The 17,477-nt window shown below is 41.7% G+C and overlaps 1 protein-coding gene across 1 annotated transcript in view; it reads right to left on the minus strand.

The window, feature by feature from the left end:
• Positions 1-571: 571 nt before the first annotated feature.
• DUXB (double homeobox B) overlaps positions 572-17,477 on the minus strand; it is a 66,726-nt gene continuing 49,820 nt past the window's right edge. Inside the window, 9 exon segments of the mRNA XM_039256427.1 lie at positions 572-740; positions 742-858; positions 860-927; positions 2,203-2,321; positions 2,324-2,365; positions 2,706-2,859; positions 5,127-5,149; positions 5,152-5,219; positions 5,221-5,278. Coding sequence (XP_039112358.1) covers positions 572-740; positions 742-858; positions 860-927; positions 2,203-2,321; positions 2,324-2,365; positions 2,706-2,859; positions 5,127-5,149; positions 5,152-5,219; positions 5,221-5,278 — 818 coding nt within the window.

Below are 17,477 nucleotides of genomic sequence, written 5' to 3' on the forward strand. Positions count from 1 at the left end.
TGGTGATTAGAGAGGAGGTCATGTTTGTCAATAAAATGCTTTTGTTCAGAAGGATTCAGCAGGCCTGTGTGCTGGCCTGTGGTGCTTCCAGAGGCTGTGTGGAGCTTAGAAACCATCCTTTATTCGGTGAAGTGAGTATAGAAAATAACCACTGCCCACAAAACAGTTTTAACTTTCATTTGGGTTTCCAAGTGGTTTCTCCTTCCTGTTGCATTAATCTTGTCCCAAACAGGATGACTTCATTATCCACAGTCCTTTAAATTGCACTGATAGTGCATCAAAAGAAGAGAGGCCTGGACCAGGTTCTGAGAATGACTTCTTTCTCTGGAGGTTCAGACCCTGGTGAGCTTTGTAGGGTATGGAACGCAGCCTGAAAATCATCTTCACTGAAGCACAGTTGGGGTCCTGGAGGGTCCTCTTTCTGCGGGCCAGGACTTGGAAAAGTTACTTGTTCCTGAAAATCTGTGGGTAACAGTAGTTGACATAAAGGCTTGAGGTTTTTCCACATTGCTGGTGAGTTGGCCAAGGGAATAAGATGGTTTTCCAGCTGACTGTTCGGCAGGCATGTGTCTCAGTGTGTCCCTCCTCAAGGATCCCACTTCACAATCAGAGCCTGGCAGATCTCATCCCACCATTGCAGAATGTAATACATGTCCGCCTGCGCCAGATCCTGCAGTTGGTGGTTTTGGTGCTCAGGATGAGGCTGAGAGTAGTCCTTCAACTGCAGTACTCCTGTGTCATTCTTTGTGATTCTGGCACTTTTCTTGCTTTTGGGGCCAGAAAGGGGTCTGAGTATCCGAGACTCCCAGAGTCAATGATATTGGCAGGTAATTCCTGAGAGTAGAGAGAGATTTCTCTCTGCACAGTCTGTGTGGGCTGTACCATCATGTCTCTTGGTCTTTGGCTAACAAAAGGGACAGAGAACTCCTGGGATGGAAGAGGAGCTGGTAGCAATATTTGGCTCCTGCCGAAAAAATTGGAGAAAGCAAAATGATACCTGCCTGGAAGAGTTGCCAGATCAATTTGGTGGTGCTGAGATGTCAGATCTGGTCTTTTGTTTGGGCAGTCTGCCAAGGAATTCATTGACTCACTTCTCTGCCCTGGGTATAGAACCTTCCGTTCTGAAACCACGTTTTTGTGAAGAAAAAGGAGACAAGAATGTCATAAGACAAGTGATTCTGGCTCTGTTTCTCATATGGCATAAAGCAAAGGGACTATTAATACAGGCTCCATTATCACGGGGTGTGTGTGTGTGTGTATTTCATATGAAATAGAACTATTGCATATATGTCATTTCTCTCATTCGTGTGTTCAGTATGTGTATGTATGCATATATGTGTATGTATAAACGTGTATACACATACAAACACAAAGTGAGGTCCTAACACCACAGTCAACTATAGATGGATTGAAACTGGTTTAGAAGGCATTTGCTCTAGATTCTTCCCTTTAATTTCAGCAGTGGATCAGGAAATAAGTTTTCTTGACCAGGTTGACATTTATCTCTTTGTCAACATGTATATAAGAGAGGGGAAGGGGGGTGATGGGCATGGAGGAGGGCACTTGTTGGGATGAGCACTGGGTGTTATATGGAAACCAACTTGACAATAAACTATTAAAAAAAAATCCCAGTCTTACATACATGTGTATAAGTCTGATCAAGGATTAATGAACACAAGTCTTTTGAGGGTTTCTGTGCTGATAAAACTATGACTGTGCTTTCTAGGCATGAGCATTTAACATACACTAAACCACTGTCTTCATAACTTTAGAAGGTACCAGTGAGTGATTTTGTTCACTGGAGGACATGTGACTAAGTCTCTAAATGTTTTGGGCTGTCAGAAGTTGGAGGACGGGAGGTGAGCAGGGTGTCTAGTTGATAGAGGCCAGGAATGCTTAAAAATACCAATTAGGCACAGGACAACCTCATAAGAAAGGAATTATCTGGACCAAAATGACCAAGCTTTTAAAAAATCTGACAGGGAGTTCCTAAAATAGGTATTAACTTTCATATTCTCCCCCATTTTTGCTGCTGCAGATTCTAAATGGATAGAACATTGACAGAACTCTGCATTTTGCAGGAATCTGACTTGCAGTGCTAGCTGTTTACCAACCCATACTTTTGCTCTTGATGATTGTGATAATCTAAGATAGGTCAGAGTTTTTCAGCAGCCCATTAGGAGGAAATATAACATCACTTACAGGTAGAACATATTTGGTGCCACTGACAGAACTGACTTGAATTCTTGATTCCTGAATGCCTGTTATTTTAGCCAGTTTTTTCCTGGTTGTAATGTCAGGGAATTGGTTCCTGTCAAAAGTTTAAGTAGGATGTGTGATTGAGATCTTGTGATGGATGTCCAGTCTTATCTGGCTGCTTTTGGGAAGTACCCTAAAGGAGAACATGGAAACAGAGGGTGTCTTTTAGGACAGTTCTCATATTTGAACTGGAAACTTGAATCTAGGAAGATAATGCTGACACTCGCCCTAGATCCCCAAGGGTGACAGAACAGGATGCCACCCTGCTTAGAGCAGCAAGACAAAAGGCCCGGAGCCCTGCCGTGCTAAGAACCTGCCTGTCTCAGCCAGCTGTGGGACCTTGCTTTTATTCTAACACTAGGGTGCCCAGAACAAGGTGTAAGTGCCTCCTAAGATGATGATTTTTTTGTTGAGAATATGGACACAATGTGCAGAGCCTTTTTCACTTTCTCTGGGACCCACTGAAGAAATGCATTTGGACCAGTAGTTTCTTCCCTTGAGTCCAAGGCTGATGCTGGTTTTGTCCCTGGGTTTCACCGTTTGCTCGGGAGCATCCAATTCCAATTGTCTTTGTTTGGATCTGAGGTTTTTAAACCAAATCTGAGTGGGAGATGTTGAAGTCATGTAACTCAATCTGTGTTGTTCCAAATATCAAGGCAATTAAATGAAATTGATTTGATCAACTGCCATTGGGATAAGATCCATAAGAAAAAAAGTGATGTATTATCTTAGGAGTTATATTATTATTAGCATACATTTCAAGACAGCATTTCTTGTATGGTCATCTTCTTGGTGTCCCAAGTAAAAGTCCCTGATACAAGAGATACTGTTCTATCAATATTTATTTTTCTCTCTTTTCCCTCCTCCCACCTCTCAAAACAGAGCTTCTGTGTGAATGTCTTTTCTTGGTCCCATTTTATTATATATAATACATATGGAATTGATTGTGAAAAGAATTTCTTTAAGTGGGGAGTAAATTAGCCACGATCAAGAGCCTTACTAACATTGATCCACATTCCCTCTTACTCCATAATCAGCAGTAGGTAAGGAGACTCCTAGGACCCAGTACACCTTGCTGGGAAACTGTTGTCACTTATCTAGCCAGTAGAACTCTTTGCTGTTTCCTCATTACTGGAGTCACATTTGCAGTGTACTTTCTAATTGTTGGTTTTATTTTTGATAATTTGTGATAGGTAGGGTATCAAAGAACAACCAATATTTAACAAGCCGCTCTTTTATCCAGGCATTGTGCTAAAAGGTTATCTGTTCTCTAATTAATCAGAATATTTGCAGGTAAGCCTTAGGCACATTTCGCATAGTCCCACAGTATGTGCTTTTATTATTGGGGTTTGAATAAGCTGTCTCTTCACACCCAGAACTCCTGCATGAAGAATAAAAAATTTCTCTCCGACATCTCGGACTGAGGACCGTCTAGCCTATGGCTTATTGGTGGCTCTATACAGACACAAAAATAGGAACTCATTATTTCCCTCTAAAAGCACAATTTATTGAACTTCATTGTTTTAAATGCTGTTTCACTGGAATAATTGTTTACAGCTATCGAAGAAATCCAACTTAGTTTCATTTTTACATTAGGACCATTCAAAATAATACAATATGGGATTTTACTTCATATACTTAAAAAATTAAAATTATTTTTATTAACATTTTTTTTAGTTTATTTTGAGAGAGAGAGAAAGCACAAGCTGGGGAGGGGCAGAGAGAAGGAGAGACAGAATCCCAAGTGAAGAGTACCATGTGGGGCTCAAACTCACATACTTTGAGATCATGACCTGAGCTGAGATCAAGAGTCAGATGCTTAACCAGCTTTGCCACCCTAGTGCAACATTCATTGTTTAGTTTTGAGAAAGAGACAGAGTATGAACAGGGGAGGGGCAGAGAGAGGGAAGGGAGGGAGGGAGACACAGAATCTGAAGCAGGCTCCAGAGGGAGAGAGGGAGGGAGGGGGGAGAGGAGAGGGAGAGAGACAGAATCTGGAGCAGGCTCCAGGCTCTGAGCCGTCAGCACAGAGCCCAACGTGGGCCTCAAACTCATGAACCTTGAGATCATGACCTGAGCCAAAGTTGGACACTTAACTGACTGAGCCACCCAGGCGCCCCTAACCCCTACTTTATATACTTAAGTGTGTGAAAATCACATTTCAGGTATTAAAAAAGACCTAGCCTGAGAATTGGAAATTTATGTGAGTTCTTGCCCCACAGTTTCTCGTAATTACATATTAATCATCGTTATGCAGTATATATCAGAACTTTTTTAAAAAGATTTTTTATTTTTGTTTTTTTTAAAGATTTGTCTTAGAGGAAGTGTGAGTGGGGGAGGAGCAGACAGGGAGACAGAAAATCCCAAGCAGTCTCAGTGCTGTCAGTGCAGAGCCTGACATGGGGTTCGATCCCACAAGTTGAAATCATGACCTGAGCTGAAGTTAACTGAGCCCCAAAGATTTTTATTTTTAATCTCTACACCCGGTATAGGGCTTGAACTCACAACCCCAAATTCATTACATGTTTTAGTGACTGAGCCAGCCAGGTGCCCCAGTATATATCAATACTTAATGATGCCATATTATTATAGTGTTGTAATTTCCTGAATTGCGTAAATCTCAAAAATTGATGTATCTCCCATTGGGAGGCCCTGAGCCAGTATATTCTCCTCCTGTCAGTGAATATACCCAATCAGTATTTTCACAATTAGTAAAAGATACAAACACAGTTCTTGCTTTTAATATACAACAATAAAAACCTCCTGAGCAACATACCTGACATGTAAGAATTGCCTGAAAGTCCTGATCCCAACATTTCTGTCTACTTTGAATCTGACAGATAATGAAATAGAAACCTTATGCTTACCTGAATTTTACACTCTGGAATGCTATTTCTTTGGCCCATTGTTTCCTGGTAGCTTTACCAGGGTGAGGGCTTTGTTCAAACCATGCTTGGAGTATCCTTTTGACTCTGGTTGTAAACAGTCTTGCCTTGCCAGGTTTCTTTTTGTAGTATGCCTGATCAAGAGAAAATGGGAAGAGGAGTATGAAGGATATGTTTATGGATTAAGAACTCTGAATATTTTTTTTCTAGGCTGAAAGCCTGTAGGTTCAACAATGATTTTGTATTTTTACTTTAGGGATACAGCTAAGGTCATGTTAAATTGGAGAACTGTAAGTTGAATATGTATGTATAATAGAAAAAGTGACACTCATGGGGCGCCTGGGTGGCTTAGTCGGTTAAGCGTCTGACTTTCGCTTAGGTCACGATCTCGCGGTTCGTGGGTTCGAGCCCCGCGTCGGGCTCTGTGCTGACTGCCAGCTCAGAGCCTGGAGCCTATTTCAGAGTCTGTGACTCCCTCTCTCTCTGACCCTCCCCTGCTCTCTCTCTCTCTCTCCTAGAAATAAATAAAAAAAAAAGAAAAGAAAAAATGACACTCTGTGATCTGAGTTATCAAAGGAAAAAGTTACTGAAAATCCAGAAAATTACATGCAAAGAACATAGGAAGCAGTAGGAGCTAGGAAAGTTAGTGTACATAAACAAGTCAAACCTTAAAAAATTTAAATAAAATACACAGTGGGGTGTCTGCGTGGCTCAGTTGGTTAAGCTTCTGACTGTTTTGTTTTTTTAATTTGTTTTTCTTCTTTTAAAGTTTATTCATTTTGAGAGAGAGGGAAAGAGAATCCTAAGTGGGAGTTGCCCTGACAGTGTGGTACCCAACTCTGGGCTTGAACTCACAAGCTGTGAGATCATGATCTGAGCTGAAATCAAGAGTCAGATGCTTAACCAGCTGAGCCACCCAAGAGCTGCAGGTATCCAGCACTTGATTTCGACTCAGGTCATGATTTCATGGTTAGATTGAGCCCTAGTTCTTGAGATTGAGCCCTGCGTAGGGCTCTCTGCTGTCAGTGAGGAGCCTGCTTGGGATTTTCTCTCCCTCTCTCTTTGCCCCATCCCTCAGGCTTTCTCTCTCTTAAAAAAAAGAAAAAGGACACGCGGGTGCCCCATACATTTTAAAGGTAGGTATTCCATATATATATATATATATGTATATATATGTATATGCTTTTCTCCATTTACAGTGTCAACTTTAAAACTTTTGACAACCTATTGGGGCACCTGGGTGGCTCAGGCGGTTAAGCGTCCGACTTGGGCTCAGGTCATGATCTCAGTCTTTGGGTTCGAGCCCTGCGTCGGGCTCTGTGCTGACAGCTCAGAGCCTGGAGCCTGCTTCAGATTCTGTGTCTCCCACTCTCTCTGCCCCTCCCCCGCTTGCTCCCTGTCTCTTTCAAAATAAAATAAAACCATAAAAGAAATTAAAAAAAAAACCCACAAAACTTTTGACAACCTACAATCTACTTGTGGGACTCCTGGCTGTTAACCTTAAATTTGAAATTCCAGTCTCCAATTTTAAAGCACCCATCAGTCCTCTAACACAACTTACCAATGCAAAACACCTCCTGTTCCAACAATCTGTCCCTCTAATTATGATAGTGATTTAACTCTTATAAACTCTGGGAAACAAAGCATATGGCATTATGAAAGAAGAGAGCAAAATGCAGATGAAAATTTACCATTTGCAGTGCTGTTCAAATCCATCTTGGGAAGAGGTACCTGGACCCTGCAGAGGTGAGTGGGCAACTGAGCAGCTGTGGAAGACAACAGCCTTATCAACACCAAGGGTGACCCACCCATTTCTTATATACCCTTCTATTTAATCCTTCATTAATGTTCAACACTTTTAGAAAGAAACTTGAAGTAATCAGATTAAGAGGAAGTACAGATTCTACCAGGTAGTTTAAAGATATCCTAATATTTTTCCAAATATTTAGAATCTGTGCTCTCTCGTTTATGTACACATACATAGATACATTTACATATTAAAAACATTTTGTTCTCCATAATGTAGTACTCGCACATTTTAATTATTTTGGTTTGATGTTATTTATAATTTTGGAAAGATCTACCTACTTTATATTTTTCTTTGTTTTTATTTGAAATAAAAATTTTTTTAATGTTTATTTTTGAGAGAGACGAGAGCACAAGTGGAGGAGGGGCAGAGGGAGAGGGAGACAATCCAAAGCATGCTCTAGGCTCTGAGCTGTCAGCACAGAGCCCAATGCGGTGCTCGAACTCACCAGCTGTGAGATGATGACTTGAGCTCAAGCCAGACACTTAACCGACTGAGTCACCCAAATGCTCCTCCTTTTTCTTTCTTCCTTTTTTTCTTTCTTTCTCTTACTCTCTTTCTTTTCTTTTGTGTGTAACCTGATGTGGGGCTTGAACTCAAGCATCGGTTAAGTCAGTTGCTTAATGGACTGAGCCACTCACACACCCTATGTTTTTCTTTTTTTAATGTTTATTTTTGAGAGAAAGCAAGAGCACAAGCCAGGTAGGGGCAGAGAGAGAGGGAGGCACAGAATCTGAAGCAGGCTGCAGGCTCTGAGCTGTCAGCACAGAACCTGACATGGGGCTTGAACTCACAAACCATGAGATTATGACCTGAGCCAAAGTTGGGTGCTTAACAGATTGAACCACCCATGTGCCTATATATGTGTGTGTGTGTATGTATATATTTAAGTTTATTTATTTATTTTTGAGAGAGAGGGAAAGAAAATCCCAAGCAGGCCTTGTGCTGTCAGCTCAGAGCCAGACTCAGGGCTTGATCCCACAAACCCTGAGATGACCACCTGAGCCAAAATCAAGGGTTGGATGCTTAATTGACTGAGCCATCCAGGTACCCTTCACTTCATATTTTCCCCGTTTTCCTCAGCTCTTACTGAAACATTTTTTCCCCATCATTGATCATAAAATTTATATGTCATCTTTGCTAACCTATACTCCATGGTTGTTCAAAAACATACTGAGGTAGGTTTTTAGGTTGTTGACCTGAAGGTATTCTGTAGATTGATTGAGTTATATAATCAGTTGGATTTAAGTAAAGGAGATTATCCTTGATCTGGTGAGGCTGAGAAAATCATGGGAAAGTGTTAAGAGCAAAGCTGGGCATTCTTGGAGGAAAAGAAATCAGATCCGTGGACAGCATCTTCATCTGTGAGACAAGTTTCAGCCTGACCTTCCAGAGAGTCTGCCCCAGAAATCTCATTTTTTTAAAAAAAATGTCTATTTTGAGAGAAAGGGTGCACGTGAGCGTGGGAGGGGCAGAGAGAGGGAGAATCCCAAGCAGGCTCTGCACTGTACCACAACCATGAGATCATGGCCTGAGCTGAAACCAAGAGTCAGACACTTAACTGAGCCACCCAGTCACCTCCAAGAAATCTCATTCTTGCCTATCCAGATGCCATAGTTGTATAAGTCAATTCTTTATAACAAATGTCTTTATGTGTGCGTATAATTTCACTAGTTTCCTATGAGTTCAGAATGCTACTGATCCTCTTTCTCTGTTTGAGACTAAATGATACAGAGGTTAGTACTGGAGGTCATTCTATAAGAACAGACTTTTAGAGATACATTTGTATATATTACATGTAATTAAAAAATATATAAATATATTCAGGTCACCTGACCAGGCAAAGAATCAAAACCATGTGAGGTAGTTGCTGAGGTCAAAGGAAATACGAATTGGTAATGGAAGAAAATAGTTAACAAAGCTAGCTACTACCTTTGACCATTTGCAGAAATGAGGACATATTAGTTAGAATTTTGCTATGAATCTGTACATTTATTAAAATATTTGTTTTCTTCTCATATTCCCTAATGATCCAATATAAGGTGCATTAATAATAGTTGACTTTATTAATATTTTAAGTAGGCTTTACAGCCAACTTGGGGCTTGAACTCACCACCCTGAGATCAAGAGTCACATGTTCTACCCACTGAGCTAGTCAGGTGTCCCAATAATAGTTAACTTTACATCATCATATGTAGGGAGCATCAAAAGAGAAGGATGCATATCACCCAAGGATGTTCCATCTTCTTTTGGAAAAAGAATTAGCATGTTTCCATTCTTGGCAGGATAGTTGTGCCGTATTAGGCAGAAATATCACATTATTTTTTGTATTTGGAAATCATTTATTCTAGGAGAGGTGTATAGTTTACAGTTAGACAAGGCAAGGTGTAGCCAGAGTGGTGACTTTTATTTATTTTTTGTTTTTTTATAATACAGTTTATTGTCAAGTTGGTTTCCATATAACACCCAGTGCTCATCCCAACAAGTGCCCTCCTCCATGCCCATCACCCATTTTTCTCTCTCCCCCACCCCCATCAACCCTCAGTTTGTTCTCAGTATTTAAGAGTCTCTTGTGGTTTGCCTCCCTCCCTCTCCTTAACTATTTTTTCCCCTTCTCCTCCCTTATGGTCCTCTGTTAAGTTTCTCCTGTTCCACGTATGAGTGAAAACATATGGTATCTGTCCTTCTCTGCCTGACTTATTTCACTTAGCTTAGTAAGAATGATGACTTAAAAAAAAATTTTTTTTTTTAGTGTTTTCATTTATTTCTGAGAGAGAGGGAAAGAGAGAGAGAGAGCATGAGCAGGGGAGGGTCAGAGAGAGAGGGAGACACAGAATCTGAAGCGGGCTCCAGGCTCTGAGCTGTCAGCACAGAACCCGATGCGAGGCTCGAACCCACGAACTGTTGAGATCATGACCTGGGTCAAAGTTGGATGCTTAACCGACTGAGCCACCCAGGCGCCCCCATGAATGATGACTTTTAAATGTCAGCATAGCTAAGCTACAGAACTTAGTTTTTCACTCATCTAGGTGTTTCTGTGTTAGTATTTTGTAGATGTGATTAAAGTCCACAGTCACTTGACTTTAAGGGAGATTAATCCTATATAATCTGGCTGAGCCTAAATCAATCAACTGAAAGGCCAAAAGGTCAGAGTGGAGGCTTCCCTTCAAAGACAATCTTCCTGTTGATAGATGCCCATGCTCAAGAGTTCAGCCCTACTATGAGTTTTGGAATTGCTTAGTGAGTTTCTATAGTCACATAAGCCAGTTCCTTGCAATTGATCACTATATGTACTGATTCTGTTTCTGTGGTTGAATAGTTGAACTCTGCCTGATACAATCACCAAATTGTTTCTTTCTTTTTTTTTTTTTAATGTTTGTTTATTTTGAGAGAGACCAAGAAAGAACTTGAGTAGGGGAAGGGCAGAGAGAGAGGGAGAGAGAGAATCCCAAGCAGGCTCCACACTCATCATGGGGCTCGATATCACGGTCTGTGAGCCAAAATCAAGAGTAGGATGCTTAGCCAACTGAGCCACCCAAGCACCCCACAGATGGTTTCTTTTTGAAATGACATTTAACAGGAGAAAAGTGTGTATATGGATTTGTCATGGAGACAAGCCACCAGTGATAGAAAACTTGATTGAATCCTAGAAAGAAGGTTACTCATGTTATGCCATCATAAAGTTTTTGGTAAAGCTACATTAGCTGTGGGGTCACTTGGGTGGCTCAGTTGGTTAAGCTTCTGATTTCAGCTCAGGTCATGATCTCACGGTTTGTGAGTTTGAGCCCTGCATCCGGCTTTGTGCTGACAGCTTGGAGCCTGGAGCCTCCTTCAGATCCTGTGTCTCCCTGTCTTTCTCTCTGCGCCTCCTTCCACTTGCGCTCTGTTTCTCTCTCTCTCAAAAATAAATACACATGGAGGGGCGCCTGGGTGGCTTAGTCGGTTAAGCGTCCGACTTTCACTTAGGTCATGATCTCGCGGTTTGTGGGTTCGAGCCCCACGTCGGGCTCTGTGCTGACTGCCAGCTCAGAGCCTGGAGCCTATTTCAGAGTCTGTCTCCCTCTCTCTCTGACCCATCCCCTGCTCACGCTGTCTCTCTCTCTCTCTCCTAGAAATAAATAAAAATTAAAAAAAAATACACATGAAAAAATTTAAAAATCCTTATAGAAAGAAAAAAAGCTCTGTTACCTGTGAAAGCCTAGAAGGCAGAAAATGGGCGAATCTCTCTTGTGCTTTGAATTATGGATAACAAAATATTTCTGTCATGTTTCATATGCTTTTGGCCATTATTGCCTGGGAACATCTAGAAAGAAACGAGCTCAGAAAGAAATGTGTTAATAAAGGTACATTCTATTACTATTGAAAAAAAAAGGAATATGTTGTTCAGCGGGAAAAAGGGTAGGAGATAGAAAGGATGCATGAAGTTCAAAGTAAGGAGTACAGGTAGATTTATACTCATTGAAATGACGAAATTAATTTCAAAAATTCAAGAAAAAAAGCTTGGAGACACACTTTCTAACAAAAATTTTATGCTTAGTTAAGAAACTCAAAAATCAGACCTAGGTCATGATTTGAAATTTGGTTTATGGCAATTAAAACTTCCACCAGTAAATCTTTCTTCAATTAAGTATGCTTGTAAATTGCTACAGAAAAAAAAATGAAGCGTGCTTTTGCAACAGACAACTGATACGCTAAAGATATTTTAGTTGAGAGAAAAATTGGGTGTAATGAATTGGGGGATGGGTTAATTACACCTGGAAATAAATGGAATCAGGTTAATTGGTTTGTATTTGTATGTGTTTTCCTTTGTGTTTTTCTTTACTACAGTCTCTAGGGTCCCTACATATGAGGCCAAACAAGATAAGGGACATTCAAAGATCTGGTCTGGGGACTTCAGCCAGGAAGCAGAAATAGATCTCATGCTCAGTTAGAAGTCTGCCCCAAACATCTTCCCAACTGAATCTTATTACTGCTCTGTTTCAATGCGTGCAGTCTTCTTTATATATAAGAGAATGTTTTCTACATGGGTCCAGTCCCTACTCCCAACTGGCTCATAGCATGGGGTGTTTTGATATCTTTTTTTTTTAATATCTTTTTTAAAGTTTATTTATTTATTTTGAGAGATTGAGAATCCCCAGCAGGCTCTGCATGATCAGCATGGAGCTGGTGTAGGGCTTGAACTCACGATCAGTAAGATCATGACCTGAGTCGGACATTTAACTGACTGAACCACCCAAGTGTCTCTGCTCTTTGATATCTTGATGAAGGAGTTGTATTGGGATCTTCAAATTGGTTTGAGTATCAGTGAAGGGTTTTGGTTTGGAGAGTACTTCAGATTGTGTCTGGTGGAGAAGAATAAGATAATTTTGTATACTTTCAGGATGGAAGCTAATTTTGACCAAATAAATGAACCACCATATATTAAAAAGGGCCACTTATTTCATGCCCACCCACACGGCACCAGCCCAGTCAGGTCATGTCTTCCAAGGGAATTATACTCCACAAATTGATTTTTGCCTTTGCCCTGTGATTTCTTTCAACCAGTGAGATATGAGTGGGCCTAATGAAGCAATCTATACCATCTCTGAGCAGAATTCTCCCAGCTTTTTGGGCCATTGCTCTTCTGTCACTAATGTGAGCCTGTCCTAGATAATGATGATCTCATTAACCTGAATCCCAGTAGGATGAGAAATAGATTTTTGTTGAGGTAAGCCACTAGTGTTTTGAGGTCATTTATTACCATGACATAATTGAGACTAAAGTGGATATACAGATTTGGTTGTTGTATCTTAAGCTCTATGATCAGGGTTAAGTCTTCATTTTCATTTACTTTAATTTTTGAATGTTTATTTTTTGAGAAAGTGAGGGAGAGCAAGCTAGGGCAGGGCAGAGAGAAAAGAGAGAGAAATCCCAAGCAGCCTCTGTGCTGTCAGCGCAGAGCCCAACTCGGGCCCAAACTCAACTCTGAGATCATGACCTGAGTAGAAACCAAGAGAGCTGGATGCTATACTGATTAAGCCACCCAGGCTCCCCCCCAAGTCTTCATTTTTAAATAATTATCTGAATATTCCCAGAAACTTATTTGTTATAGCCCCCCCCTTTTAACTGCAGTAAATTTTCATGAAATTTAGAAGGGCACGAGACCCATTTTCTAAACAAAAAGTTCCAAGAGACTTCTTATCTCAGGTGTGAACCTAAGAGAGTACTAGTAGGACAGGATCCATTCTGTTGAAGATCATGTGAAGTTATGTGCTCAGGTGGGCATGTGACATGCAGAAAACAAGGAATGTCCCTGGACTTAAGACTCTGAGTGTTGCCTACATGAAATGAGTGTTTCCTTCATCCTGGAGAAGATGTTTATTTGTGCTTTCGCAAGAAAGGACACAAAGAGGTAAAACAAAGACCTCTCTGGATTAGGTTATCCAGTTATCCTAATCTGTTTCTTTTTTTTTTTTTTTTTAAGCTGGATTTTTTTTTTTAAATTTATGTCAAGGAGAGAGAGAGAGAGAGAGAGAGAGACAGCGTGAGCAGGGGAGGGTCAGAGAGAGAGGGAGTGACAGACTCTGAAACAGGCTCCAGGCTCTGAGCTGGCAGTCAGCACAGAGCCAGAAGCGGGGCTCGAACCCACGAACCGCAAGATCATGACCTAAGCGAAAGTCGGACACTTAACTGACTAAGCCATCCAGGTGCCCCTATCCTAATCTGTTTCTTAAAACATGGAGACAAGGGGCTCCTGGGTGGCTTAGTTGGATTTTGTGCCCCCCTCTCTGTCTGCCCATCGCCTGATCATGCACTCTCTTTCTGTCTCAAAAATAAATAAATATTAAAACAAAAGAGAAGAAAAAAAAAGTGGATACAAATCCGTAGTTTCAGGGTCAATATAAGGGGGACTTACTTCGATTTGGAAAATTAACTGAGATAGCAAAGATTTGGGCCTTGTCAGAGAGGGGTGAGGTACTCCCACCATGGTAGCAGATGGGACAAGGGGATGTCAAGACAAGATTTTTCCTGACAGTGAGTAGAGTGTGTGAGAAACAAAGGCTGTCTTTCCCAGGGCTGCACCTGTAATCACAGAGGTGGTGTATTGCACTTTTCCAGAGCGACAACCTCTTCCACTGGAGACAGTGGCCCTATGGTTTACATTTAAGTCAAATCACCAAGCCCCACCAGGGTGAACTAATGACACACTTTCTTGACACCCCACATTTCTATTTCTTATATGCATATAATTCTTTTTTTTGAAATATAATTTATTGTCACATTAGCTAACATACAGTGTCTACAGAGTGCTCTTGGCTTCAGGAGTAGATTCCCATGATTCATCACTTACATAAAACACTCAGTGCTCATCTCAACAAGTGCCCTCCTCAGTGCCCATCACCCATTTTCCCCTCTCCCCCCCTCCCCAATCAACCCTCAGTTTGTCCTCTGTATTTAAGAGTCTTTTATGGTTTGTGTCCCTCTCTGTTTGAAACTACTTTTTCCCCTTCCCTTCCTCCATGGTTTTCTGTTACATTTCTCAAATTCTACATATAAGTGAAAACAAATATGCATATAAATCTTATGTCATTGATGTCCGCAAGCACACCATGCAATTGTTACTTGACTACAGATTTGTTGTAGGATCCTAACTATTTCATTTAACTTCTCTAATGCTCATTTTATTCCCTCATCTGCTTTCATTTCATAGCAGCAGTAGCCCCGAGGGTCTCAATCCTAATGGGGTGCCAGGTAAGCAGGAAAATCCACCTGTATGGATAGTGTGGTCCGAAAAACCTTAGATGGATGGGGGAATGGAGTCCAGCCCTGCTCCCCTAATGAGGGTGACCAGGAGCCTGCGTGGCCCGGCCCCTACAGGAGGGGGAGGGGAGGGGAGGGACATCTTCCCAGCCGGCATTTTCCTGATAGCTTACTCCAGTCTGCAGTGGCTGAAGGGATTGTTCTGACCCTTCCCAGGGGCCACATTCAAACACTGTTTCTGGTCCTGCTTATTCCTTGCTGATCCCCCCTCCCCCACAATCCTCCGTGGTTTGGCCATTGTTGCCTTGGCAGAAGGACCTTATAGGATTTCCACTTATGCTGGGTGATTGTGGGGTGAGTTTACAGAAAAAGACATTTTCTCTGGATTTTGTGCTGCCACGAAATACTGGTTCTATGATTAGTATTTTAATAAATCTTATCTGTAGGGAGGGAAGCTTGGGCAAGGCTGCTGCCATAATTGTGAAGGAACAGCAGTCACTCGTGTTGGTCAGGAGAGAGCAGTTGGTGTTTTGTGGCGTAGACAGTGTTGCAGTTTGTCTGTGGTCAGACAGGGTCATAAGGTGATCTTGTTTGTGTCTTGATCCATCACGGCCACAGAGTGGACGAGTCTGATGTCCATAGTCTGTAAAAACATTTATGTTCTGCAGAAGAACACCAGGACATGCTGAGGGTACGAGGCCCAGTCCTGGCTATCAGGTGTGGCTTTGCTCTTTCTCATATGTTGCTTTGAGAAGAGCGGGCAGGAGGTGAGCTGGAGACATGCAGCCCAGCTGCTGGATCCATTATGGTGTCTGCTCTCAAATACGGGTCTGGGGTAAAGATAGAAGGAAAAGAAAAGCATTGTCAGAAAATAATGGAGCCATGAGGAGTCCGACTGAGGGAGGAGAGGAGCCTGCGCTGGTGGCATCCTGAACCTGCTGCAAAGGGAAGGGCCCGGTACCCAGGCAGCCAGGGTCCCCTGGGGCCTTCCCTGGAGGACCACCTCCTTTCCATTCTCTCCAGATGTCTGACCCCTTTCTACCCTCCCCTCTCTCCAACTTACTTCCGTCTATTGCCACCCCCTGCCACCCTCACATCAGCCATCTCAGTCCCAGAAAATGCTTAAAGGATATTTCCAGAGGGCTTAGGGCTTCCCTCACTGCCAGATGCCATCTTGGAGGGGGAATAGAAGAGGCTGTACAGTGACTCCCATTTGAGCACCATGTCCTACAGCACATCTGGAAATATTCCAAAGAGATAATGGAACTGATACAAAATAGAAATTTCTATTATGGAAAGCATTTTGCATAAAATATTCACAGCGCTGAAAAAGTACTTCAATTCAGGGAAAAAATTTAGCTCTTCCTCTGAAAATGTTTAAGCCATTCATGACTTTAGAGAATAAAATGGCGCTCTGTACACTGGATCCAATATGTATGTGTGGGCGTGTGTGTGTCTGTGTGCACACATATTCCTTGGATAAATGTTGGGTGCCACGTTGACTACTGAGTCATTCTCACTGGGCGCGTTGGACAGACTCTCTTGGAAACAAATTTCCTCATGGGTTTATAGTGCATCTGTGTAAAAAAAAGTCTTACCCATTTTTGGGAGGGAGCTGAGGACTTTTTTGCATCCTCTGAGAGAGCACACCTTTCTCTTTCCCGGATTTTATTCTCAAACTCTTTACTTAAGAAGAATAATGAGGAAAGATGTTGGTAATTACTGAATGTTAGTGTATGAGATGTCCTTTTTTTTTTTTTTTTTTACAAATAGTTTATTGTCAAGTTGGTTTCCATATAACACCCAGTGCTTATCATCCCAAGAAGTGCCCTCCTCCATGCTCATCTCCACCCCTCCCCCCACACCCATCAGTCCTCAGTTTGTTCTCATCATTCAAGAGTCTCTCATGGTTTGCCTCTCTCCCACTATTTCCCCCCTTCTTCTCCCCCATGGTCCTCCGTTAAGTTCCTCCTAATCCTATACGTGCAAACATATGGTATTTGTCCTCTGCCTGACTTATTTCGCTCAGCATAACACCCTCTAGGTCCATCCATGTTGCTACACATGACCAGATTTCATTCTTTCTCATTGCCATGTAGTAGTCCATGGTATCGATAAACCACATCTTCTTGATCCATTCATCTGTTGATGGACACTTAGGCTCTTTCCATGTTTTAGCTATTGTGGAGAGTGCTGCTATGAACATTGGGATACATGTGCTCCAATGCATCAGCATTTCTGCATCCCTTGGGTAAATTCCTAGCAGTGCTATTGCTGGGTCATAGGGGAGTTCTATTGTTAATTTTTTGAGGAACCTCCATACTGTTTTCCAGAGGGGCTGCACCAGTTTACATTCCCACCAACAGTGTAGGAGGGTGCCCGTTTCTCCACATCCTCGCCAGCATCTAGAGTCCTCTGATTTGTTCATTTTAGCTACTCTGACTGGTGTGAAGTGGTATCTCAGTGTGGTTTTGATTTGTATTTCCCTGATGAGGAGGGATGCTGAGCAACGTTTCATGTGTCTGTTGGCCATGAGATGTCCTTTAACTGATGAATGGATAAATAAAATGTGGCATACTTTATAATGCAATATTATTCACACATGTAAATTAATGAAATACATGCTGTTAACATGGGTGAATCTTGCAAACATGCTGAGTCAAAGAAGTCAGACATGGAAGGCCACTATTGTTTGATTCCATTCATATTGAAATGTCTAGAATAGACGAATCCATAGACACAGAAAGTAGATTAGTAGTTTCCACCAACTATTAAGGGAGGATGGA

This window comes from Hyaena hyaena, unplaced genomic scaffold, assembly GCF_003009895.1.
Source record: "Hyaena hyaena isolate Hyena2069 unplaced genomic scaffold, ASM300989v1 scaffold_584, whole genome shotgun sequence".
Taxonomy (NCBI): Eukaryota; Metazoa; Chordata; class Mammalia; order Carnivora; family Hyaenidae; genus Hyaena; species Hyaena hyaena.